Below are 26,457 nucleotides of genomic sequence, written 5' to 3' on the forward strand. Positions count from 1 at the left end.
TGATAACATATGGTACTCTTCAAATTTAAAGTTATTTCATTTGGCATAATATCATGCATACATGTTTTATGTCCACAATCTTTTTTTGCATGCGAAAAAAGGAAAATTCACGCTGGTAATAGTTGTTTTTATAAAAGCAGCAAAGTTATAGAAAGACATTGATGGTTTGACAAAAATCTATCAAATAGAGGAAAGTAAATATGAATTTTTTACTTTTTGATGTGATACATGCAAGCAGCTGCCCGATATAGCATCTACATTATGCATGTATATCCTGATTTTCTAAAAGTTCAGAATGACTGAAAATATTTTTAAAATAAATAGGGGGCATGAAATGAGTCTGATGATATAAAGAATGCACAGTTAAAATAAAATAATTTTCAATTTCTGAGAAAATGGCATTTTATGGAATTTATAATCACATTGCACTCTAGTGCAATGATGCAAAGTAAGATTTTGATACATGTAGGCCAGTATTCTTAAATTGGGTTCAACTTAGACTCTGGTCTCTCCGCTAAATTATGGGAAGCGAAACGTCAAAATTTGTTCACATGGGGTGGTAATCTGAAAATTGTCTTAACTTTTCTTGTAAGTCAGCAAGATAACAGCTCGCTAAAATTCTCTTAAATTGATATTCTGAAAATTGTCTTATCTCTGTAAGGACGTCGCCTATTTTATCTCTGACACGCCCAATATTTCCTCATCAACCAATCATTAAGCTTGTTGTATGCTTAGGTCAACCAATAGAAGCATCTCTTCTGAAAAATAATGAAGCGCATTGTTGATATGAGGCGCAATTTCCTTGCCCCCCCCGACGCTTATACTTGTGCGCTTCTATGCTTAAAATACACATGGCTCTTCTCAAAGACATATTTTCTCTGAAAAGATTTGTCTCGAACACCAATTTTTAATTGCTGAAAAGTGTACCAATCCGTCGTTATGTCTTTGGAATGTCTCCTTTTATAAAACATGATGTTCTTGCGGGATGCAGCAAGAAATAATTATTGGAGATGGACAAATATCGCATGTAACAATAAGTTACAATATCCCCCTATCTCCTGCCTACCTTCTTGTATTTTGCAAGGAAGTTAACAGAACGCAAAGATAAAAGAATTTTCAGAATTTCTTTATCTCGATATGTTATCTTGCGCGAAGGATATTTATGTGCTGTTTTTAACTTTACGCATAATTCTAGCTCTGACATCATACGCCCTCAGCGAAAGTTACAAGAAAAGATACAAGAATTTTCGGAATACGGATTTAGTTGTAACTCTATAAAGATACAAGAATATTGCTCTTAAGACACTTTTCAGAAGACGGCCCATGGTATGTTTCTTTTGTTTATTGTGCTCTTTCCTAATTCTCTAATGGAGAAGACGATTATCTTATTTATCCTTCTGAGACAGTTAAAGAATGAGTTGAGAGTCAAATGAGCTGATAATATGTCACTATTGGCTTTCCATAGTTAAACCATGGCTTTATACCTGAGTTTAAATTAAACCAGACTTCAGAATACGGGCCATAGGATCCTGTGTTAAAAGTGGTTAAAGAGTTTGTGACCAATTTGAAATCCCCATATGCATAGTGATAAAGATTTCTTATACACTTATACAGCCATAGTTTGTCTTACTTTGTTCATATTTTCATGAATCTGCTTCTAATCTCTTCTCAAACAACTTTCCATTTGGGTTTGATACCTCTTGATGTGCTGTATATTATTACCCCAGCTGTAACACTGCTACCTGATAAGGCACACAAGGGCCCTGTGGCATAAAAGTTATTATATGACACCTAGCTAGATCCTTGTCATTTGATTGGTTGTTTGATATCAATCATTCAGCCCATTTTACAATGACGTAGTCAACCGTGCAATTTTGGATCCATACGATTTTGTCCATTGCACGCGCTCAACCAGACTGCTGCAGGCACCATGTACACCACACGTAAACCCACCCGTGTTTGCAGCGCGCATGTTGTATGTACCAAAGGTATGTATGCGACAATCAACAGACCGAGCTCGCACTGCATGAACATATTTTGCATCAAAATTCATAAATTTAATATGAAAACAAATCTATTTTTAGGTGTCATATAAACCAAATAATGAATGTTCTTATCCTTCGTGCAATGGACAGAATACTTAATTCAGTGAAAGATGAAATGAATTATCCATTTCATCTTTCACCTCATGAAGTATTCTGTCCATCGCACTCATGAGCATTCATTATTTGTATATCATATGCCACCTAGATAGATCCTTGTGATTTGATTGGTTGTTTAAAAATCGTTCATTCAGCCCTTTTTGCAATGACGTCATCAACCGTGCAATTTTGGATCCATAGGATTTTATCCATTGCACGCGCGCACCGAGACCGCAGCTGCAGGCACCAGCAGTGCGCATGTCGTAATGACGTAACAATCGGCAGATTGAACTCACACTGCATAAGCATGTTTTGCATTGAAATTCATAAATTCAATTCATATGCAAAAAATAAATTTTTAGGTGTCATATACACCAAATAATGTTTTTCCATTTGTGCAATGGACAGAATACTTCATTCGGTGGAAGATGAAATAATGATCCATTCAACTCGGCTACACCTCGTTGAATGGATCATTTCATCTTTCACCTCATGAAGTATTCTGTCCATTGCACTCATAAACATTCATCATTGTATAACATAATAGTACTTTGCCATCCAATGGTAACTTTCATGGTGACAAGGCTCAACTTCCTTCCTTTCTTTCTTTCTTTCTCTACCCCCCTCTCTCCACAGAGGTACATGAACAATTAACTTGGTTGAATACACTTCATGTGATATTATTAGGATACATCCACTCAATTCACAAATACTGGAATTGTATTCTTTTTTAATAATTGTGTACACAAATTCATTCATATTGCTCATGTGTTAAATAGATAAATAATACAAAATGAAGCACCATTTGGAAAGCCTATTTTATGTAGGTACAATTCTTAAACCCTACAAAATATACTGCGCTATTTTTATGCCTAACAAGTCACGGGGAGTCGGTGTCATAAGCTCCCCCAAAGATCTTTTTAATGTTTTTTTTAATATTTATTTGTTTTACATATAATGTAAATTCAAAGAGCTGATAGCCTATGGCTGTGAGATTGCAAATGCATTTAAAAAAAAATCATTTTCCAATACAGAAATCTTTGAAAATGACATCCAGCACCTCTTCGGTAGTCACATGACCAGTTATCTTCCCAAGATGCCGTAGGGCGATCCTCAACTCCTCCGCAGCCATTACGAGATCATCTCGCCTTTCAAATGATTCCAGAGAGAGGGCGCTCTCCATGAGATGGTTGCGATGGCGCTCCTGTGTTAGGTATGGGTCTGAGGATGTAGGATTGCTGCACCTAATAGCAAGGGAAAAAAAGACAGAAATGGACCACTGCCATCCATATTTAAGTTGATTTCTACTGATTTGGTAGATTTTGAAATATTTTTAAAAGAATATTTTTCAACTTGCTAAGTACCACCCGGTTAAAAAGAGCTCCAGATTTCATTGATAAATTTCACATGCACTTCCAGCGACTGTCACTCTACTTTTAAATAATGTGACATTACCAATGAAGCATGGTATGGTTGTTATATGGTTGTTCTATAAAGTGAATGTGCAAGTGCAATCAAACCAAAGCAAAGAAAAAAAACCCTGAAGTTGCATTTATTTCATGAAATACCAGAAATATTCCACTCATTAGGGTCAATATTCCATTCTGAGCCATCCAATATAATATAATTATTTGTATAGCGCTTCTCACAAAACATGTCTCTAAGTGCTAAGGAAAAAAAATTGAAAAAAAATTGAAAAAAGAAGGAATTTCAGCAAAAAATTAAAGTAATTGTATAGTTCACAGTAGACTTAACAGTTGAGGGGCTCCAAATGTGAAGGGAAAGGCTATTTAACAAAAAAGTAGGTTTAACATGGATTTGAATAGTACTAAAAAAAAGTGGAAAATACCCAAATCCTAGCAGATCATTTTAATAAGATTCTTACATCTCCTTTAACTTTTCTTGGAGTAAGTGCATGAATCTATCCATCCCTTCCTCGGTTTTACAGGACAGAGGCACGACAACCAGCCTTGCACTCTCTCCATTGCTCTGCCGCATTGAGACATCCTCAGTGACAGAATGAAGCAGTGTCTTTGACCTCTCATCCAGTAAGTCCACTTTATTGACTATTGCTATCACATCCCTATTAGAGCTGTCACACACATCCTGATCAGTATTCTGCCATAGTTTGGATTCTTCAACAAAAGAATCAACCTGTTGTAGGATGTCCTCAGGGGATGTATCAACGCAGAGTGTTGTGGCATCAAGCATATAGATGACAAGGTCAGAAAGGTTTGTTCTGTAGATCGCCAAAAAGAATTGAAAATGAACACAATACATGTAAAACGTGATCTACATGTATAAAAGGGATGATCAAAGAGTTAAAATAATGTTAAAACATTATAGAAAATTTCCCACAGTTGTATGTCTTTATGAAAATGGCCCTTGGCTTGATTACAAAGATAGTTTATTGTTCAGATTTGACATACCTCTCCCTTGCCCTTCGGACTCCTTCCATCTCAATCTCATCAAGACTTTCCCGTATCCCCGCCGTGTCACTGAGTAAGACTGGATACCCACCGATGTTAAGAGCCGATTCCACCACATCCCTGGTGGTTCCAGCAATGGGGGACACAATAGCAGCAGGACGCTGACCTGATTAAATCATATTAAAACGGGGACCCATTTCATAAAACTTGCTATATTAACAAATTTGCAATATAAGTTAAAAGCTATTGAAATCCTTCAATCTGATTGACGGATAGTAAATTTGTTATAGAAATTGAGAATTTGTTGTTATAGCAAGTCTCTATGAAACCGGGCCCCAGGGGAGTGTTTCAGGTGACATACAGTCAGTAATGATCAATTACTTTTGTTATAAGCTACCAATAGCTTTAAATCTGATTTGCTCAGAGCAAAACAGTGAAATTCACTGATCATTTCTTTCACACTCCCCAGGAGAAGATTGTTAAAACTGAGATTCTACCATCCTATCACATCCTCCTCCGTTTCCGACCTGTTATCTTAATTATTACATATAATAAGTTTCTTTGTTTTATTGATTATATCAAGATGTATGTAACAAAACTTATTGTAAATGATTGTTGGAAATGGAAAAATAAATGAAATGAAATGAAATAATGAAGTTCAAACGACAGTCAATGGTTTAACCCTAAAAGGACTGGGCTTATTCTGGGGTGTTGAGGACTGGAAGGGGAGGGGGGAGGGGCATGATGCACACCCTTCTATATGTTGGCTGCTATCAATTTGATTTGGCATGAATATTGCTTATAAAATAAACTTCAAACCAACATAATTTCCTCTTTTTATAAAAAAAAATTTTTATTAAAAATGTTTTGATTATGCATATTATGCACAAAAACAAGAAAACATTTTTATGTTGATCTGTCAAACGCATTTTAAGTTATCATGAGGATGAAAACAGGACGTACAGACAGACAGAAGGCCAATGGCAACCATCTCTATATACCATGGGCAGAGGAATAAAGATATCTTACATAGAGTATTCAGTAGTGTACTCTTCCCAACATTGGGTTGGCCAGCTATGGTGACGTGAACTCCGCTCCGTAACCTTTCACCTTTCCTGCCATCATGTAGATGCCGTCTAACTTCATTCAATAGCTGCCTGACTTCCTCCCTTGCTGCAATTACAGATTTTGTTAAAAATTATGAGGATTGTGAGTAATACTGCGCATCCATAAAAATGAAATGAATATAAAAAAAGATAATAATAAATTTACCATAATTATCATCCATACTATTGTCATACACATAATCTTTATTTTCATCATTGTGATCATTAATTATTTAATTGTCATCTACCACTTTAATTGTGGTTATCATCATCATCATCAATATCTATGTCATATTATATTACTATATTATATCATATCATATTATTATATCATCATGCATTAAAGAGTTCAGCTGTTAAATGATATAACTTACGGTCTGCTTTTTAGGTAATGAGAGAAATCTAAGAAAATAATCATAGTTTCACAGATGAAACGGATGAATAAATTTTCCCCATTTATGACTGGAACCAACCCTCAAAATTTCTGTGATGATATTGAAATACATGATACTGTACTCAGGGAGTTATACGCTTATTATAAATTGATTGAAATTGATTCATAGAATTAGATCATCATCTTACCTCTATCTAAAACTCCTTCCTCAATATTTTCATCCTCACTGAAGTCAATGAATGCCTCAACGTGTGCGACTGTCTGGACAAAAAAAAAAGAGAAATCAAACTGAGCCAATTACTATGAGTATTGTGAATTCGTAAAACTCTTTTCTTCCTTCTCACCATGTTATTAATAGATAGGTGTTATAATGCACATAACCATTTTGCAGAGTGCCCAAGGCGCAATAAAAGAAAGAAGAGAGGGAGAGACAGAGAGAGTGAGAGAAAGATAGAGAGGAAAGTATACATAGGCAATGATAAAATAAAAAAGGATTACTTGACATCTAAGAATAGTAAGAATTAAATAGCATAAAAAATAGGGCTATAATTATATATTCAGGAGATCATATCTTAGGGGCCCCCCATGGACCAATTCCCACCAAATTTTGATTGTGGAGGTATATTTTATCATCCTCTACCCAAATTATTGATATCAATTTATTTTTGGTGACGTTATCACTTGGGTATTCCATGATTTTTAAGCTTTAGACTATCTTGTGATACCCTAATGAGCCTGGCTCTCCATCCTTCATAGAGTTGACTAAGGAATCCAGACATCTGACGTACAGCTTGTTGTCTCTGGGCTTCGGTCTCAGCCTGAATCAAATCACCAAGGCCTTCAACTTCAGTCAGGTCAAGCTTACCATTGTAAAATGCTCTAAGATGGGGTAAAAATGAACAACATTTTGTAGATTTTACATCCTATAAGTAAGCAAAAAGGAATTGTGATAATTTTTGTCAAATTTTTTAAATTGACTTCATAAGAAGCAAGAACAACCCCCTCCAAAAAAAAATTATACAATCATAATGGTGATTATGAAAATAATGCTGCTGGATATTTCCAATGATAATAACAATAATAAATAATGTAATAACACTACTACTACTTCTACTACTACTACTACTCTAACTATAATTTCTACAGGTTGATTTTAGGCAGATCATAATAATGATGACAATAACAACAATAATAATGAAAATAATAATACTGATGAAAATAATAATGATAATAATAATAACAAAAATAATAATGACAATACTACTACTACTACTAATAATAATGACAATGATAATAATAATATTAATACTAATAATGGCAATGATTATGATTCTGATTTTTTTTAATATTGAAGGTTAATAATAATATTGGGAATACATTTATAACAATGACAATCATAATCATTTTTTATTAATAATCGTCATAATTATAATGATGATATTAATAGTAGGCCTAATAAAATGGCTTATATAGTTTCTCTACTAGAAAATAGACAATGGATCAAACCTCTTTGAAAACTCCCCAGGTTCTGCGAGATAAAATCCCTCAAGCTTTCTAAGCGCAGCATAGAGAGCAGCAATTACCGCAGGTCCTCCATGAACCTGTAGCTCACAGACATCTTCTCCTGTAAAACTATTTGGACCTGAATTAATGAAGAGGGAGAAAAATATATTCATTCAAGTATCATCATCTACAGCACACATTTTCAACTAAATTATTAATCACAATAAGATTATATGACTAAAAAGATTTTGTTTACATTGTAAATATGCCACAGATCTTTGGATGTTCAACCTTTCTATATCGGTTACCTCTAGGAATTGTAAAAAAATTGGTAAGATTGCATCTATGAAAGGGCAGGGCAAGTGCTTTTTGGAAATGAGCTTAAAGAATCGATGATTTATCATGATCTTTTACTAAGCTTTGAATTTATTATATATACTAGAGAGTACATACCCGAATATAGACTGACAAGAGACAAGAGATAAACATTTCAATTTGAGTAAATTATAACGTCATATTTTGGCAACAAAATTCAATATGACTAATAGCCACTATAAAAAAACAAGAATATGATCAGTTACAGTTAACCAGTTCAGCTGCTGTCATATATTACCCTAAAGTATAGTTACCAGTATCCGGTAAGCGGTATAAAAAAACTAAAGGCTACAATATACAAAAAGCATGTACCAGTAAACCATATTATCAACCCATGATCAATTAATTCATTTGTTGTGGGATCATGAATGGGAGAGAAAACTGCTTGTCTGACTCCAACAGCTCTCTTTCCGGGAATCATTCTCTCAAGAACCACATTCGCTTGAGGACCAGAAACTCTCACAACTGCTACTCCACATTTTCCATGTCCACTAGCTAAGGCAAAAATCGTTCTTTGATTTTCAAGACATGAAGAAAGAGAAGACGCATATTTGTTATCTTGGAAGTTGTCAGCACTTATATTTTTCAGTTTGTGTAAAATATGCTGCCTGGATACCGTGTAAGTCCGTTTGAAATAACAGCAAAGTCTTTGATGATGAGATCGAGATACAGCGATGGACTTCCACCAAGGAGCGATTAGCGCTACCTCGTTAAAACGAAGCCGACGGAGTGGGCGAAGAATGGCTACAGCGATTCGATCAATATAATGCGGCATTTTGATCTACACTATACGCTGATTCGGTGATGAAAACAAGCTCTCATGATATTGAATATGATAGCGCTGATACGATTCATCTACCACTTGTAATCAATGGCCAAAAATTCATTCATCCGGTTTTGTTTCTGCAGTAACTTAATTTGTTTATCGTTGCAGACTAACTTAGTTGCAGACCACACTGCGTGCTTGTCGTATTAAAAAAGAACAAAGAGCGTTATTACAGAGATTGGTATTCTCCCGAATCCGCATCCACACGGCGCTCATCTCATTTGCTACGCAGCTCCATGTCGATATGTCTCCTCTTTTTGATAAGGTCTATGTAGATCGGAACCCCGGGAATCTCAAAATGACAGCCAGTTATTTATACCGGTAATGGATTCAGAAGATAACGGGCAATGGCTGCCTCAAAACTCATGAAGTCAAGTCGATTGGTACAAGCTATTAACGATGAACACCTCAGGTTCGTTGGTAAACTCTTAAAAATTGATTTACACTACAGTACTTAGTCGTGCTATCCAACACCAAAAAGTATATAGGCTAATAGTAATACTAACTAACAGTGTACCGGTATTATTAGTTACTAAACTAACACGCGCGAGCTTATGCCTGTATGATAATGCTCCATTACGGTATGGTAGTGGATCGTATTACAGAACACTTTTCATGAATTCAATCATATCAAACACATTATTTTCATAAAATTCACCAAATTTTCACCATAAATACACAATTACCTACAAAATATAAATATGTAACAATTTTGCCGAAATCGTTTTTCATTTTTACGATATCAGCTTCCAATCGGACCCCTCTTCGCATGTGAATTATTTTGGTCACTTGAAAAAGGTATCGTATTACCGAACGTGTGTTTTCTATGGGAAAAGTTGAGAAAACAACAAAATCACTGATGGGCTATTTTGACCATATTTTATTATTTTTAGAATATGAAGACTTTGAAAATGTGTTTTTGACCATTTTTCATCATCTTTCTATTCAAGTTCTCTTTGGAAGGATGTTGCCAAATTTTGAGCGTATGAAATTAGTTTCTGATACGTATGATGCGCGCGTTCGGTAATACAAGGCCGGTCGGTAATACAATCACTCACTATACCTAGGCTATACCGACAGTAGAGGCGCACGGCCAATTGGAAATTGTCTCCAATGTGGGAGATTATCTCCAAATCCAATATCAGAGACTTTTGTAAAGAATTTGGGTATCCAATTTCAGAGACAGTCTCCAGTTTTGGAGGCCAATTTCCTTTGTTTACATTTGCTGCAAAAGGATTACCTTGGTCTTTTTGGTGGCAAATAAAAATGTGATAAGCAGATTCCTCATGAAAAATTACCCCCTTTCACCGTCTACTTTAAAAATTCACTGTCTACTTTTTTTATAAGGATTTTTGTTGTCAAAAATCACACACAAAACAAATGGGCTTCTGACCTCAGTAGGCGGTTTCAAACCGCTTCGATCACAAGAATCCCCGTTAAATTACGAGAACATTTTTAGGCTAAAAAATACCCATTAATTATTCCTGCATTCACACCGCCCGAAACATACCCTTCGGGATAAATTCCTGAAGTTAGGAGCATGCGCAGTATGGTCTAATAAGCAGGCAAGGCGTGAGATTCAAAACCACTAGCCCAGCAGCCACCCACGGCACCCGCGCCCAACGACACGCTGGGCTAAAAGTTCCCGTAAATTGCTTTCACATTGCCAAAATACCTGCGACCTTGGAAAAATCCCCGCGAAAGTTCTCGTAATTTCGCCAAGTACCTACTATTTAGCGGGTATTTTCTTTCGGGGAAATTACGCGTAGTTTGCTTTCACATTACCAAAATACATGGTAGTTTCTGATCGGGGTAAATTTCCCGATCAGAGAATACCTGGAACTGACGAACTTCAAGGCGGTCTGAAACCACCTAGTGAGACAAAATTTTGGGTGGAAAAAATCATGCTTTTGTTGGTGTTGTTTCTTTTGTCCTTTTGCAAAGCAAGTCTCAAATGTGGGAGATTGTCTCCCCTATTGGAGAGAGTCTCCCATATTGGCCGTGCGCCTCTACTGACCGAGTGCGAGTGTATCGGATCGGAGGCGTTCCGCCGCCCGTCGCATCAGGCACGTCGAGAATACTTAGTCTACAGCTGGCAGCCGTCTGTTTCGAGTAGTTTTTTAACATGTTTAATTTTTTATATATTTCTCCTCGTACACAGACAGCTCGCTATCGTGCACCCGCAATTTAGGGGGTTAACAATGCAAAATCACCCCGGCAGGGCTCATTGATTTTTGTCTTTACCGTATTTCATAAAACTATGTAAAATTAAAACAAGAACTGGACCAAAAAATTAAGTCTAAAAATAAAGATTAACGGTAGTATTCCGTTTTGGCCTGAAATGCCCCAAAACGGGAAAAAATAAACTTTATAGGAAAAAAATAGTGACTTTGGATGTCGCGCAACTTCCACTTCAAGCTTCCCTGGTTTATCTAGCTAGCCTTGAGGACTCCATGATGATGTTTTTTTAATATCTTGTCATACGGTACCGTATAGATCTACTTCTTCATCATGGAGCCTAACCCAGGGAACTCCCGCCCGCACAGCGGGCGGGAGCCCAGGGGCTTACCGTGTATTTGACCATACTCACGGGACTAGCGTGATTTATGGTCTAAATATTTCTCCAAATGAATTGTGAAAACAGAAATTATGCACTTACCACGATTATATGGATGAAGGTCTAACGAGTGGCAGTTTCCTGACATCGAGGCACAGACTGGAACTTCAAAAAAACGAAAAGTTCTCTCCTTCTACCCCCGTCTTGATCGGCCATTTTTGTTATGAATCGTAACAAAATGGCCGATCGAGACTAGGGTAGAAGGAGAGAACTTTTCGTTTTTTTGAAGTTCCAGTCTGTGCCTCGATGTCAGGAAACTGCCACTCGTTAGACCTTCATCCATATAATCGTGGTAAGTGCATAATTTCTGTTTTCACAATTCATTTGGAGAAATATTTAGACCATAAATCACGCTAGTCCCGTGAGTATGGTCAAATACACGGTAAGCCCCTGGGTTACATGGAGCCTTGAACCGCCTTCCTGTATGCATAAGCGAGACCTCCACACCCGGGGGCCGTTTCATAAAGCTGTTCGTAAGTTAAGAGCGACTTTAAGAACGACTGGTGATCCTTTATTGTGGAAAATGGTATATTCATTAGCGATGGTTACGCGCGTAAGAAAGGATCACCAGTCGTTCTTAAAGTCGCTCTTAACTTACGAACAGCTTTATGAAACACCCGCCTGGATGGATCCATATTTACAGGGTGAAATCAGTTTATAAGTGTGAATTTTATTGATATTTGAACCTTCAAACGCCTAATGCGTATGAAGGTTAAAAAAAATTGGTTAATAAAAAGGTGAAAATTTTAAGGTTTCTTACCAGACCGATTTCGTGTAGATCCATCGATCCGTTTGTCAACAAAGCAAATACAATAGTAGGGTGACTGCACACACAGCAAAAATTTTGCCCTTTTCACCGCATTTACACAGTCAAAAATGGTCATGGTTTTGAGTGAAAAATCAAAGTTCCACGCATTTTGGACATATGATCCCGTTATCCAAATTTAATGATTTTGGTATCAAATTAAAGAGAATAAAATGCTCTAAATAACTTACTTAGTTTATATTTGGTTACTACCATAATTTTTATGTGGCATTAAAAAAGGAAGTTTAAAGTCTTGTATCTTGTGAAAAAAATGTACCATATTTTTATTAAACTAGCAGGTTTTTGTAGTATTGATAATGGCAATTCCAATGGAAATACTAATTTTTCACCTTTCCTCTAGGATCGAGGGTCAGAATTGATTTCAAAATATCCTTCCCCCACTACTTCAGAAAGCCCAATGCAAAACTGCACACAAAATATCTGGGGCCTGTTGCATGAAAGGGTCTTTCGTAGAACCGTTCTACGTAAGAACGAGATATCGCTCAACTGTTTCACAAACCCGATTTGGGCGATACGAAGAATGGTCCTTGGAGAGACACCTCCAGACATGTCCTACGTAGGCATGATCTTCTTTGCACACTGCCCGCCACCGTCGGCATTGAGAGAAAATGAGTTTACGGCAAGCCACACTGACATATCACCTTTAAACACAATTTTTTGGGGGGTCATTCGATTGCACTCTGATGCATTTTATCTGGGATGGCACCAAGTTATTTTTATATGGGGGCAGTCATTAATTTCACGGCAAAACACGGCCCCATATAATTAAAAAAAAAAGTTTTCTTTATTTTCTCCCTCTCTTCCCCACCCTTTTTCCATTTTTTTCTGACCAAACTTGAAATATCGAAGTGGGCGGCAATCTCTCTGACCCCTCATGCTTTATCATTACATGTAGATAAACAACATGAAAACAAATATTTCAAAAAGAAATTATGTATGGTAAAGAAAACATGTTTATATAACGTTCAGCAAAAAAAAAAAACGCGATACAAAACTAATATGTTACTAAACATGCTAAATCATTTATCTATTTTCATTTCATTTTCATAATCATTATTATTTTTTGCTGCATGAGATTAATTACAATCAATGAAAATTGTTGGATTTGTGCTAACTTAATTGAGATATGATGAATGAAACAAAAATCTGCGGTAACAAAATAGCTATTTAAAATATAGATTAGGTCTATAGCTTACGAATCCATCACAATCATTACAAATGAAGATAAGTTGTACCTATAAAAGAAAAGGTTGGAAATTCCATACGAAAAGGCGCATTTTTAATCGTTGGGTAGGCCCTATGTCATGTCAAAGCAATGTACGTCTCGACTTCTTTGAAATGTTGAACATATATTTTTGTTATATTCTTGAAACTTATGTTATATAAACTTCCATAAAGTTATTAACTTTAAATATGACCAACGTTTATGATCATTGTAATTTTTAGCATTGTTTCTGTAGTGTAAATAGTATTTTCCTTTTCCATTGCGGATTGATTTCACACATTGTTCTATGTTTTATTATTGCAAAGCACTACCGGTACTCTACCCACATGACATGTTTGCAGCAATTTTCATATTTTGCTTGCCTTCTGATAATTTTCATGCAAAGGTATGTTTAAACTCTAAACACTCACATCTGTATTTCTTGCGTTATATCTGACAAATAAAATAAATAAATTCGATTTTTCACACGCAGCCTCTCATATTTTTCTTTTTAGTCTCATACAATCAGACACATTGATTTTGTTTACTCCATTCAAACCATATTTTTTCCTCAACAAATAACATTTAAAGCATAATTTGCAAAATTATCACTATAAATAAGTATTCTATAAAAAAAATCAGTATATTGAACTTATGAACTATACAATGTAGAAATTACTTAGTTACCTAAATTTTTATGTCGGACAAGGGTCTTTTTCGTTGAAATATCAATGAAAGGTGTCTCTAACAGGGCACCGTGTTTTAGATAAGGGAAATAATGAAAATTTCGATTTTATCCAGTTATGTTTGTGAATCTTTGAATGTTTTCTTGTTTTACCTCATAAAGTAAGCTCCATACATCAATTCTACAATCAGTAACAAATAAAACATTATTTGATCTCCATTTATTGAAATATATGATTTTATGAAAAGTAGTCATTCAGAAATAAAAGATTCAGGTGGCGATAAAGACTAAATTATTTTCCGATACTATCGATATCAAACGATGTCGCGGACTTGGAAGACTAAATTGCCTTCGTGAAACGGAAAGCGCTGATTTGTCGCCAATCCTCCTATCTCGGAAGATTGGTCCTAGGACGTTCCTACGTATCGCTCATCTGGTCGTGCAACAGGCCCCTGCACTCTGTGTGGTCGTGTGTTTCAGCTGTGTGTGTGTTGTGACAAATTATACTACAGAGCCTATTGGGAGCATTTGGCTGAATTTCATTCGAAATTCATTTGATTATTACTCAAAAACTGATTCATGGATTACTATGAAATTTGGTAGATTTCTATTTTGCACTATTTTCATCAAGTTCTGAAAAAATCAGACAGTTTAATGAAGTGGTTGATGAAATAGAAAAATCTTGCGGTCTCCCTAACAATAGGTCTGACCCTGAACCGCTTCGTTATGACGTACATTCGATGAGCGATGTTACAAAATGCCGTTTTGAAGAACAATTTATAGATATAAATTATTATTTAACAAATACTAATATTTAATACGTGATTATAAATAATTATTATTATAATAATAATTATTACGGACTCGTCCTTGAATTATTAGACAGCGGGTACTCTCCAAAATGGGGTAGAATGGGGTCGCAATATCACCCCAAATAAAAGGGGAAAAAATAAATTATGCACTTACCTCGATTATATGGATGGAGGTCTATCGTGACACGGAATCCTGACATCGAGGCACAAACTTGACCCTCAAAAAAAGGAAAGGTTCTGTGTCGTTCGTTTTCCTTCTTTCAAAATTGAAAACAAAATGGCCGATCGATACCGAAAACGAACGCGACATGGAGGTCTAACTTTTCCTTTTTTTGAGGGTCCAGTTTGTGCCTCGATGTCAGGATTCTGTGTCACAATACACCTTCATCCATGTAATTGAGGTAAGTGCATAATTTATTTTTTCCCCTTTTATTTGGAGTGCTATTGCGACCCTATTCTACCCCATTTTGGAGAGTACCCATGTCTGCCTATTATTACACGGGTTAGGGCAAGGCATACATGTACATAGATGTAACGTTACTCGTTAGAAGTCATGTATTACTGCAGCGGGCGAGACCCACTAGTTAAAAATCCTCTGCCAAACTCGGTTTTGTGTGCGAGTTTATTATACTATCAAACCTCGCACTGGTGTGAGTAGACAGCTGGCAGCCGTCTGTTTCGAGGCGTTTTTTAACATTTTTCATTTTTTAAAAATTTATCCTCGTACACAGGCGGCTCGCTATCATGCAGCAACCATTAGGGGGGTAACAATGCAAAATCCCCCCGTCGGTGCTCATCGATTTTTGTTTTTATTTCATAAAAATGTAGAAAAAGAATTGTACCAAAATAAAGATTATTATTCCGTTTTGGCGTGAAATGCACCAAAACAGGGAAAAATAAACTTAAAAGGGGAAAAAACAGTGACTTTGACTGTCACGCAACTTCACTTCCCTGTTTTATAAACATATGGCCATTGAGTCCCCTGTACAGATCGAGCTAAAACTTCGGTCTCTGTATTTGGTGAGTGGAGCCAACGTAGTTCAGCGGAACAGCCAAAATAACAATTCTATTGAATATGTACAGTATAGTAGGATATATATCGCAGACAAGGTCAAGTCAATTTTTTATTCAAATTTGCCATAATAATCAACATTTTGATTGTGGGCATCAACGGAAAGACAAGACAAGATGTGTGTACAGTTGAAAGAGCTTGCGATTAATTGTAAGTCTATTTCTAGGGCTCGTAAATTAATCATATGTCTTGTAACTACCTGCAAAGTCCTGATCTATTTCTTGCAACATGGAATGTGATGTATCAATTGATATATCAGTTGTAGAATTGCAATGCAATAGACATTTGCAATGAGTGCAAGCATTTTCTTACAGCAGTTTAACGTTAGAGATGAATTCAAATTTTCATGACTGCAGCACATGGTTTTAACTTTTTAATGTATTATATTTTCTAAAAATTTGCAGCCGGGCAGCAACGTTGCTAAAAGAAGGAGCATGTCCAAATCTGCTTCTTCCAGCCGAGGGTGTGACTCCTTTTCATCTTGCAGTTGGCTGTGATTCTCGCCATGCTCTAGAGCTTACCACTCTCTTCCTTCAACACAATGCAGACCCTAATGTCAGGTGAGTCTGGTAACAATGTTGAATGACATTAAATCATGGACTGTCCGTAATGTCCTCAGTAGGCTGTTCAAATCTTGTATCTCAAAATGTAACAATTTTGAGGACGGCTCTGAAAAAGCTTATTTTATAGTAATACTAAAAACTTCATTGTCTGAAAGTGGTTTCCTAATTCCTGCAGAGAACTCTTTCTAGACAAAAGAAGGTGTCCGTTTATGACATTGCTGTAAAATGTAGCTTTCTTTGCGCTGTCCACGAATGATTTTTTACAACCCACTGCTGATATGTTGTGCATTATGAAGAGGTGTACAATGTAATGATTGTATGTATAGGGGGAGTTCCAAAATGTTGATTTTCCCATTTGTACCTCATTTGTAAGTTGGTCACACCTTTGAATATATTGTAGAATTAAAACACCGAGACCACACACCAGCTCAATGCTAAGGATATCAAGTCGCCAGGATGCATGGGATGATCAGTCTTTGAGCAGGATTTTAGCAAGTTCAAATATTCTATAATTATATTTAAAGGTACATGTAGCTTTGTATACATTATCTTGATAAATTGAAAAACAATATGTACATGTAACTGCCAGGATGTTAAAAACTCCTCATCAATCTTAAAATTCACAAATTTTTTGAACAGCTTTTAAAGGCTCCATTTTAGAGGTAGGACAAAATTTAGTTGAGCCTTCTTTTGCCTATAGAAAGAATTCTCTACAGGAGTTTAATAGGAGACTGTTTTCAGACAATATGAGTTTGCCACCATTTACATTTTTGATATGACCTCATATTTCAAAATTTTGAAGTACAATGTTTTGATAGCCCACAACAGAAAGATTTTGTTAAGTTTATTTTGTACCTTGAAATTCAAATGGTCTCTTGTTCTTGAACCTTTCATTTCACAATAGATCGACAGAGGGGCTCACACCTGTCCATGTAGCTGCTTCATGGGGGAGGTTTCAAGCCCTGGAACTCCTGCTGTGGAACGGGGGTGACCCATCAATAGAAGATGAGGAGGGGAATACAGCCAAGAACATGGCTGAGAGTAGTAACCACTGGGACTGCATCAATCTTCTGGATATGTGGATAGATGGTCAATATAGCGACCCAGAAGGAGAAGATGATGTCGGGAGTATTCCACTTGCTTCTCGGGAACAAAGCAATCATGGTAAAAATTTGGCTTTATCATCATTACCATCAACTTTAAAATCATCATAATCCTCATCATCACCGCCATCTTTGTAATCATCATCACCTTTGTCATCATCATCATCTTTGTCATTTTCATCATCATCACCATCTTCATCATCAACATCATTTATAATTCTTATCACTATCATCATCATTTTTATCATCATCATCATCATCATCCGGTGTGTTGGCTCAGTTGGTAGAGTGTCCATCTCACAACCGGGAGGTCTGGAGTTCAAACCCCGGCCGCGTCAGACCAAAAGACTTTAAAGGAGAATGAAACTCTTGGAGCAAGTTAGCTTTTGTGAAAGCAGAAAAATCAAAGAATAAGATCAACAAAACTTTGAGTAAAATAGGACTAGCAATAAAAGAGTTATGAGCATTTGAATGTCGAGATCACTAATGCTATGGAGATCCTCCCATTGGTAATGCGACCAAGATCTGTGATGTCACACACGTACAACTCTCCCATTCGGACACTGAAAATATACCCCAAAACATCTCTTTTTGCTCATTCTAATCATATGACAAACGATTCATCAATGATATAATGTTGTGAAACCTCTGTACTTGTCATCTCATAAAGAAAACACCTAACCTTGTGACTGACTCTATAAAAGTGAGAATATAAGTGAAATAAGTACTAAAGTAATGAGGGAGTTGTACGTGTGTGATATCACAGATCTTGGTCGCATTACCGATGGGAGGATCTACATGGCACTAGTGATCTCAATATTCAAATGCTCATAACTTTCTTATTATTCATTCAATCTTCCTCAAACTTTCAACAATATGTTTCTTTGATTTTTCTCTTTGATATGGATTGAGCTAGTTTCAAGGGTTTCATTCTCCTTTAAAAAATGGGAGTAGTTGCTACCATGTTTGGCATTCAACAATGAAAGGGGTAGAGCCTCATCGATCTGGCGCTTCACAGCGGCTGCCGTGCCTACGATCAATAGGGCAAAGGAAATTTTCGGAGTATTTCATTTCATGTCTATTTCGAACAATACAATGAATATGGATTTGGATCGTCATCATCTTCATCTTGAAACAATAAATTTACTGTAAAAAGTCATATATTTTCATGTTCCCAATAATGAAATACCTTATCTCTATTGCAAGTATACAATGTATGTAACAGTGTTCCACCATGTCGCCTGCCCACATTGCAAAATCTTGATGGTTTGGGGGTGATGGGTCACTTACCTTGACATTATCTTTCTTTCATATTTGCATTTTTGTTGTTCTTTATTTTCTTCCGTATAGATATATGTGGTTCTCCAGGTTATCTGTCCGATCATGAGATGCTGAGTAACCCATCACCTGACAAAGATGGCCACCTCTACAATTACAATGCTGGTTACAGCTGGAGTCCGGGCTCTGCAACCAGCTCAACTTTGAGTTCTACAGATAATGAGTCCCTTTTTCAAGGTTTAGAAGAGGAGGATGACACTGACCATGATCTAGATGACTATGAGATATCATTCCCAAAGCACCACCTAACAACTCACACACCATGTCATGATCGTCCAGAGAGCGTGCAGTCATCATATGGAGAGACTTCCTTAAATCGGGCATTGCTCTCCATGAACCTTGACAACTACAGTTCGTCATCAAGCTCATCCAACAGGTCTTCATCATCGTCTGTAGTATCTCCATCTTTGTGTCAGACCAGTCAAAGTCAGAGTGAGGTACATTCTGAAGGAGAGGGCGCCCTATCAGCCGATGAACACACATTGACTGGCTTTGGATTAGATGTGACCTCTCCAGATCACACTGTTATTTTCACAAAGGCTACTGATAAAGACAGGAGGAGGACAGTATTCTGTCCTCTTAAATATCCAAGCATAGATTTTGAAGAGCAGGGGGCCTTGAGTTCACCAGAGTCTGCAGTGGTCAGCAGTGTGAGCGAAAAGGGACAAGAAGATGCATCTATTTCTTCATATTATACAGCTGAAACTGAAGTAAACGAAAGGAAGCAATCACTTCCTGAGGCTTGTGAGGCATCTCCATCATCTTCTTCAACATCCAGTAGTGCTCTCTCCTCTCCCAGCTCCGGCGTGTCTTCAAGATCTGTGTACTATAACAGAAGATCAGGCACTTCTCTGATTGAAGAACACTTCCTTCCTGCCTCTGGAAGTGAGCCATCTCTGCTCAACTTTAGCTTCGCTCCTGCAGATGACACCATTATCTATGATTGGGCTTCTTTCAAATCAGACTCTGTTGAGGATGACGCGCCTCAAAGGTTGGAGATTCCGCCAGAACTTGCCAAGCTTACAAACACTGAACTGAAGGCTAAACTTCATGATCATGGTGAGGATGTTGGACCAGTTACAGCGACTACAAGATCAGTGTACCTCAATTTCCTTGTGAGGTTAATGCAGGATGGTGGTTGTACAACCAAGAGATTGAAACAGAAGCAAGATATGGCCAATAATAGTAAGTTTACAAGTAGATGTTTGACAAGAACCAAGGTTGATTATGCATTAGTAACTTCTTACAAGGGAACAATAGAATGTTCATGCCACTGGCTGCTTTTACCAAATATTTTTTGTGGGATTTATTAATCTTGGGTTTAAACAACCTTCATTTGTTATCTTGAACCAAAATGTAGTGATTTCAGTTTCAGTGTCTGCTGGTTTACTATAATATTCTTTTGTTTCTTATTCTATGCAACTAACTTTTTTACTAGTAATTGTAACTGGAATTATTAATTTGAATTGATTTGAACATATGTTGATCATCAGAACATTTTGAAAAGGGGAATCAAGGACACGTATCAGGAAGTTTTGATTATTGGTCATTAGTCAAAGTTTGATCTATTTAGATTAGGAATGCGATATGGATATTATAACTTTTGCTTTAGATTTTCAGTATGAATTGGCTGAGGTACTGAGTGAAACCAAACCCTTACCAGAGAGTAATGACCTTGAAAAGCAGATGGTAGAACAGTTTCAAGAACCTGATCCAAAGAGAAAATGGAGAGAGGGCAAATTGAAGTCTTCCTTTAATTACCTTCTCCTAGACCCACGTGTAACCAGGGACCTTCCTAGCCGGTGAGTTCTTTCATCACTTGTTTGACAGTGCTCAGTTCAGACTGCTATTTGAATTGTGGCCAGTTCTTTCATTTTGATGGTAGCCATTAGCACACCCAGGACAGATAAGTTCATTGTTAGGTCATGCATGAACCAAAAAAGAACATAAATGATAAAGAACAATTGAGGGCACAATATAGAAATATTGTTGTAAATTAGAGCAAAGTCGGATCGGAAATTGGGAATGGAGTTAAGCTTCAGAAGTTGAACATTTGATGGGAAGTTGTGTTAAAACAAAGTAGCAAATAAAAATTTGTGGCTTTATCGATCGGGCCTAGTAAAAAAAATTAAGTACCGTAAGTAACGGTGTATTAACCGCACCTTTTTCTCGGCGGGATATAAGCAAAAGTCGGGGGTGCGGTTTATCCATGGTGACGGGTCTGAGCCAGCCCGCGTAACCCCTCCCGAACATGTAAGAAGTCTGCCAGTTCACAACACATCTAGTGGCCGGGCGTAGCCGCCCAGGGCAATGTCGTTTAGAGGGGTATGAGCCGCGGGTAATGGGAAGCGATTATTACGATCTTAATCAAATAGTGTCCATAACAAATGCACCCACCTTCATGACACTAATTTCGACTTTATTCTCGATTCAAAGCAGCGAAGTTCCCTGGCTAAGTTCAAAGAGACGCCAAGCATTCTCGGTAATAATTTGTCACAGCTGAGCAAGAGCTGAGAGCTAGCTTGCGTTGTATTGTGGTTTTAGTGCGACTAAAGCTGGCGCTATTCATTTTAACCTCTCAAAGTCCCGTTTCGCGCGCGCCAGCTTATTTTTTTCTTTCCTGTTTGCTTTTCATAAGATACCATGTACACCGTGCACCACGTATGAGAGAGACGGTACGAAGCCGTAAAACAACTGGAAAAAATGCAAATTTCTTTGTTTCTTGAACCTTCCTGTAATCCCGTATCCAAAATTCATGCTAAGCCATCGAATGCTAGACAAATTCTGAAAGTGATTGTGAGGTTGTGGTGCAAGAATTGTGAAAGACAGTTCACAATTTGATAAGATGTACTGGTAGTGGTACCGTATCGAAGTTTGCAATGTACATGTACAAGAACAGCAGTGCTGTGTGTGTGTACACTGTGACTGTGAGGTGAGTGAGTGTGTAAGTGGCCAATATTGTCGGTACCTTTCTTTCTTGCTAACATTTGTAGATGAATTGATCAAGAACAGCAGATTTCCGCATACCGGTAATCTCTTTGAATACTTTGAAATCTTTAACTTAGTTTTTGTTTCTTCGTACCTCAAATATGCATGTAAATGTGAGAAGGATTTTTTTAAATTTTTTTTTTAGGGGGTGCGGTTAATACACGGGTGCAGTTAATACACCGTTACGTACGGTACTCTTTTATGGGTGCTTAAAACATTTATACCATTTTGCATTTTTGTCTTTGAACTATCTAAAAAAAAATACAAAGAGCTACATGTAATATGTCCCCAATGCATTGGAAAGTTGCATTATTTATACATCACACATGAGAGCAAGAGTTTGTCCTGGGAAGTATATTAAAGAGGTATGAATTTTGTTTTTCAGGTATCCCAAACTCACACAGCTGGAGACATTCAGGACCTTTGTATCAGCCATATTCTATGTGGGCAAGGGTAAAAGGTCACGACCTTATGCACATTTTGAAGAAGCTCTCGATCATCTTAAGAAGAAGATGACTAAAAAGGTAAAGTCACATCTTACCAGCAGGCACCGGTCCAAAAATGTAATATGACTCAGGCCTATATTATATGCAGTGCTTTGTTAATATAATCACTATGACCCCTAGACTGGCCATTGGAAAACTGAAAAATCATAGTTGTCCATTTTTGCTGTAGCAACCAAGGAAAAAGGTTAAAGGTAAGTGGCAAGTTATAGAAAAATAATTGTCTTGATATAGAATTTGCCACAGGCTTTAGTTGTACATTATAATGGGAGCTATTCAGACTAGTGTGATAAAAATTAGGACAGTACAATTTCAATTGAGCTCTGATTGTCATGTATTTCAATGGGTTTTCAAAGTTTTCAATAACGTTTTAAAGTTCTACATTTGACTGGATCTCATGATTTTTATTTGAAAACAAACATCCTGCGGCTTGCATCATGAATTCATGTTTCAAAGTAATTACTGGTTCCCAGGTCTATACTAATTTCCCTCACTTTCTCTAGCTTCCCAGACATACTGGCACAGTATACATAATACCATCCACGCCTGGTCTGCTAGTGTCACTCGGTATTTGTTTTTTCACATGATAAGGTGCTTGATTGATTTCTCATTGTGCAAACTTTGAAAGATCAGGCAATGAATCATGGCACTTTTTAGAATGCATTATTTCTGTATGGAACACAACCTAAGCAATTTCTGATATATCCCTACCCCCACCCCTACCCTCCACTGTGACTTCTCAGTTGAATGCCCCTTTAAGGACGTTCCACAGTTAAAGAGAAATCCATGTCATTTTCACCAAACTTTGCACATAGATACTTTAGAACGGTAGAACCTGAGTATTTGAAATATGCAAAAAGTAGCATGGGTCCATGTACTTGATTTTTTTGCTATAGAGCTTCAAAGTTCACCCAAATTGATGTTCTTAAGAATTGCGCATTGAAAAGAATTTGAAATTTTTAGACTCACGAGAATGAGTTTAACCCTCTATTGCTCAGTCAAAATCCATTAGAATTTCATTAAATTTCGCAAGAGAATTAATAATTGTATCATTAAGATGGAGAATCTACTTAGAGTGCTATTTGTTTGCTCTTTTAAGTCTAACAGCACTGTCAGTTCTTAAAAATGCCATAAAAGATAACAAAAACCTAATCTAAAAAATTGGAAATTTCAATAACAAACAAGAAAAGTACAATAAATGCTGCCCTTTATTAAAAATCCATGTCATTTTCACCAAAATTTGCAAAGAGGAAGGTATACCTAAGAGGTGCAAATATTGAAAAAATAGGGGTTCATGTGCTTGTTTTCAAACCATCAGCACTTTTATTATAGCAAATGAGCTTTTTAAAACATCAAAAACGTGCCAAATGCTTTGTATCTATGTGAAGAAAAATTCAAAACCACTGTATTATTTATTCAAACTCGGGGTCATATTCGTCATACTTTGCAGCACTGCAGAGTAAAGTATTTTGATATTGTAGAGGTATTTTTAAAATGGTCCATGGAATAATTCCAGCTTTTTAGCTTCATGAAATAACGCATTGGATCTGCAGTTAGAGTGTAGATAATGAGAAAAATCAGCTCATACCTACTGCTGATTAATCACCTGTTCATCCATTGTGACGTCAGCGCGCAAAGTGTAAAATATGTGCAGATCATAATGCGCACAAATATAACTGTGGACGTCCTTAAGTGAGAGCCCTGTATTGGTGTGATTATATGAACTCTATTGATGTTTTCCTCTTTTTTTTCTATAGCCTGGTTCTAAAGTTCTACATATCTTAGATGTATGGTCTGGCGGAATGGGTGTGGTTTCATTACATTGTTTCCAGAATGTTATACCAGTGGAAGCCTATACCAGAGAAGCTTGTATGATTGATGCACTAGGTGAGTGTTATAACTATTCTTGAAAGTTTTCTTCATGCATACCCAAGTCAGCTACAAATCATACAGGGACAAAAAATCTAAATGCACACTAAAAATGTCAAAGAGCCCTTGTTGATTGAAAAGGAAAGCCTCTATGAAAATCTTTTTGGCTCAATATTTGATGTAATTTGGCATGAAAAGAAATTGGATAGAATAATATCCATTGGTCTTAGATAGAAAATGTTGTTGATATTTCAACATGAGCTATATAAAAGTATATTTAGTCTCAAAGGAATTTTCCTGAATATATCAACAACATAAGGTACTGTAGGGTGAGGCGCTAATAATATCTTTGGCGAAAAACAAAAACTATTTGATATTTGCGAACGCTCAAAATACTTTATTTGAATATCAATATCTATTCCTTTGGTAAAACACAGTCCCACGTGTGCTTTTGGAACACGCCCGAGCGACAACTGAGGGCATCTGGACTGTTCCAAAGATAGCAAATGTGCATTATTGTACACATAGGGAATAGGCATGAGTGCGATGGTGCGAGATTTCACATGAGGTGAAAGAAAGATGCTCTATTCAACGAGGCGTTAGCCGTGTTGAATAGAGCGTCTCTTTCTTTCACCGAATGCGAAATCTCGCACCATTGCACGAATATGAATATTCGCTATTTGTGTTGTACAATGCCTCAGAATCTAGCGAAAATATGAAAAAGTTTTTCCCTGCAATAATCTATGAAAGGGAGCAAAAGTATTGAACGCGAAAAGCAAAATCCCACAAGCGCACATGACCTTGGGCAGCATTGTGCATTTAGCCAGCAGGCTATACGCGTATTTCACCTTCATTTTTACTGAGCGCATTGAATTAAATCGTATTGGGACGTCACCTCCTGAAGCCGTGCAACGGTACATTTTGGATGGTTTGTCGTGTGTGCAACTGTACGAATGTTTGACATTCAGTCTGATTGAATGACAATGACTACTATACTGCATTGCCCCCACATCCTCATCTTGTATCTGAAAACCAAACTCTACTAACCCATGTCTCATATGTATTTGTATGAATATCCAGTCTTGTGAAATTCACCAGTACCATTCACTCTATTTCGTCATAAAGGTCTTTCCCGCCTGACCAACGCCAAGAGGGGAGATTACTATGGAGTGGCTCACAGCTGGTCCGGGGCAAAGAAACGAAAGATTGGAGTACATCTTCTTCACAAAGCTTGTCAGATCTTCTTAATGGAAGGTGAGAGGCAGATTAGGAGTGGTGATATTACCTCGGGCCAGTGACTGATTAGGGTCTATTTTTGCTTGGTCTACAAACAGTTGGTCTACATTTGGGTAGTATAATACAAAATGAGCTTAAACATATTTGTTCCAACTGCCATTTGGCCTTAACTAAACTTGGTGAAATACCCACTTGTCTAATTCTCATTTAGTCAATTGCCCAGTTCATCTAATTTACACTTCATATACTAATTATTTTTTGCTTTGTAAAATGAAAAAAAGAAGATCCATAAACAGTTCATCTGACCATGTAGACTATTAGACAAAGTGGATATTAGATGAAATGGGTATAGTCTAACTGGAAATAATATACAAATATACCAGGCTTTGAGTAAGTATAGCTGGAATTATTCATCCGAGGTTGGACTGGCATTACTATTTTTCCAACAGGGAGGAGCCCTGAGGGAAAAATAGTAATTTTGCCAGTACAACTGAGGATTAATAATTCCCTCTATACTTCCAAATAAAGGCCTCAGGTATATTTGTTTTCTATCCTACTTTAATAAGTTAGAATAGATCTTGACAATCTAGTTCTTGTAGGCCTACTCGTAGTTCATCCTTTTTAAATCTTAATCAAGATAACCCTGCTGCGCTGACTGACCTTTTCCTGAAGCCACGCGCTCAGGGCGTGGAACGTGTATTAGTGCTTGCGTCGTCATGATCTGTGATCTGGGATAGTGCACTGTTCCATCATTGATGTCACGGAATAGCAATTTTTCTTCAGTTGGTGTTTCATTTTCAACATCATCACAAAATAATGAGAATATGTTTGGTCACATGATGCTAATTAAACCAATCAGCATACATG

At 36.9% G+C, this 26,457-nt stretch overlaps 2 protein-coding genes across 3 annotated transcripts; one reads left to right on the forward strand and one right to left on the reverse strand.

The window, feature by feature from the left end:
- Positions 1-2,851: 2,851 nt before the first annotated feature.
- On the reverse strand, positions 2,852-9,357 carry LOC129262535 (tRNA modification GTPase GTPBP3, mitochondrial-like). Of its 2 annotated transcripts, none has more exons than XM_054900661.2 (8): positions 8,261-9,357; positions 7,577-7,712; positions 6,796-6,949; positions 6,259-6,331; positions 5,600-5,743; positions 4,571-4,736; positions 4,027-4,380; positions 2,852-3,385 (listed from the first exon to the last, which is right to left on the reverse strand). In XM_054900661.2, the coding sequence occupies exons 1-8, from the start codon at positions 8,721-8,723 to the stop codon at positions 3,160-3,162; spliced, it is 1,716 nt and encodes a 571-aa protein (XP_054756636.2). In that variant the 5' UTR covers positions 8,724-9,357; the 3' UTR covers positions 2,852-3,159. The 2 variants fall into 2 exon arrangements, with proteins under 2 accessions (XP_054756636.2, XP_063955744.1); XM_064099674.1 differs by having other exon boundaries at positions 2,852-3,420; positions 8,261-8,929.
- LOC129262534 (uncharacterized) lies at positions 8,368-26,118 on the forward strand. The gene is made up of 8 exons (XM_054900660.2): positions 8,368-9,186; positions 16,395-16,550; positions 17,458-17,717; positions 19,007-20,179; positions 20,607-20,796; positions 22,368-22,506; positions 24,243-24,372; positions 25,480-26,118. The coding sequence occupies exons 1-8, from the start codon at positions 9,122-9,124 to the stop codon at positions 25,650-25,652; spliced, it is 2,286 nt and encodes a 761-aa protein (XP_054756635.2). The 5' UTR covers positions 8,368-9,121; the 3' UTR covers positions 25,653-26,118.
- Positions 26,119-26,457: the final 339 nt, after the last annotated feature.

Source organism: Lytechinus pictus, chromosome 5, assembly GCF_037042905.1.
Source record: "Lytechinus pictus isolate F3 Inbred chromosome 5, Lp3.0, whole genome shotgun sequence".
Taxonomy (NCBI): domain Eukaryota; kingdom Metazoa; phylum Echinodermata; class Echinoidea; order Temnopleuroida; family Toxopneustidae; genus Lytechinus; species Lytechinus pictus.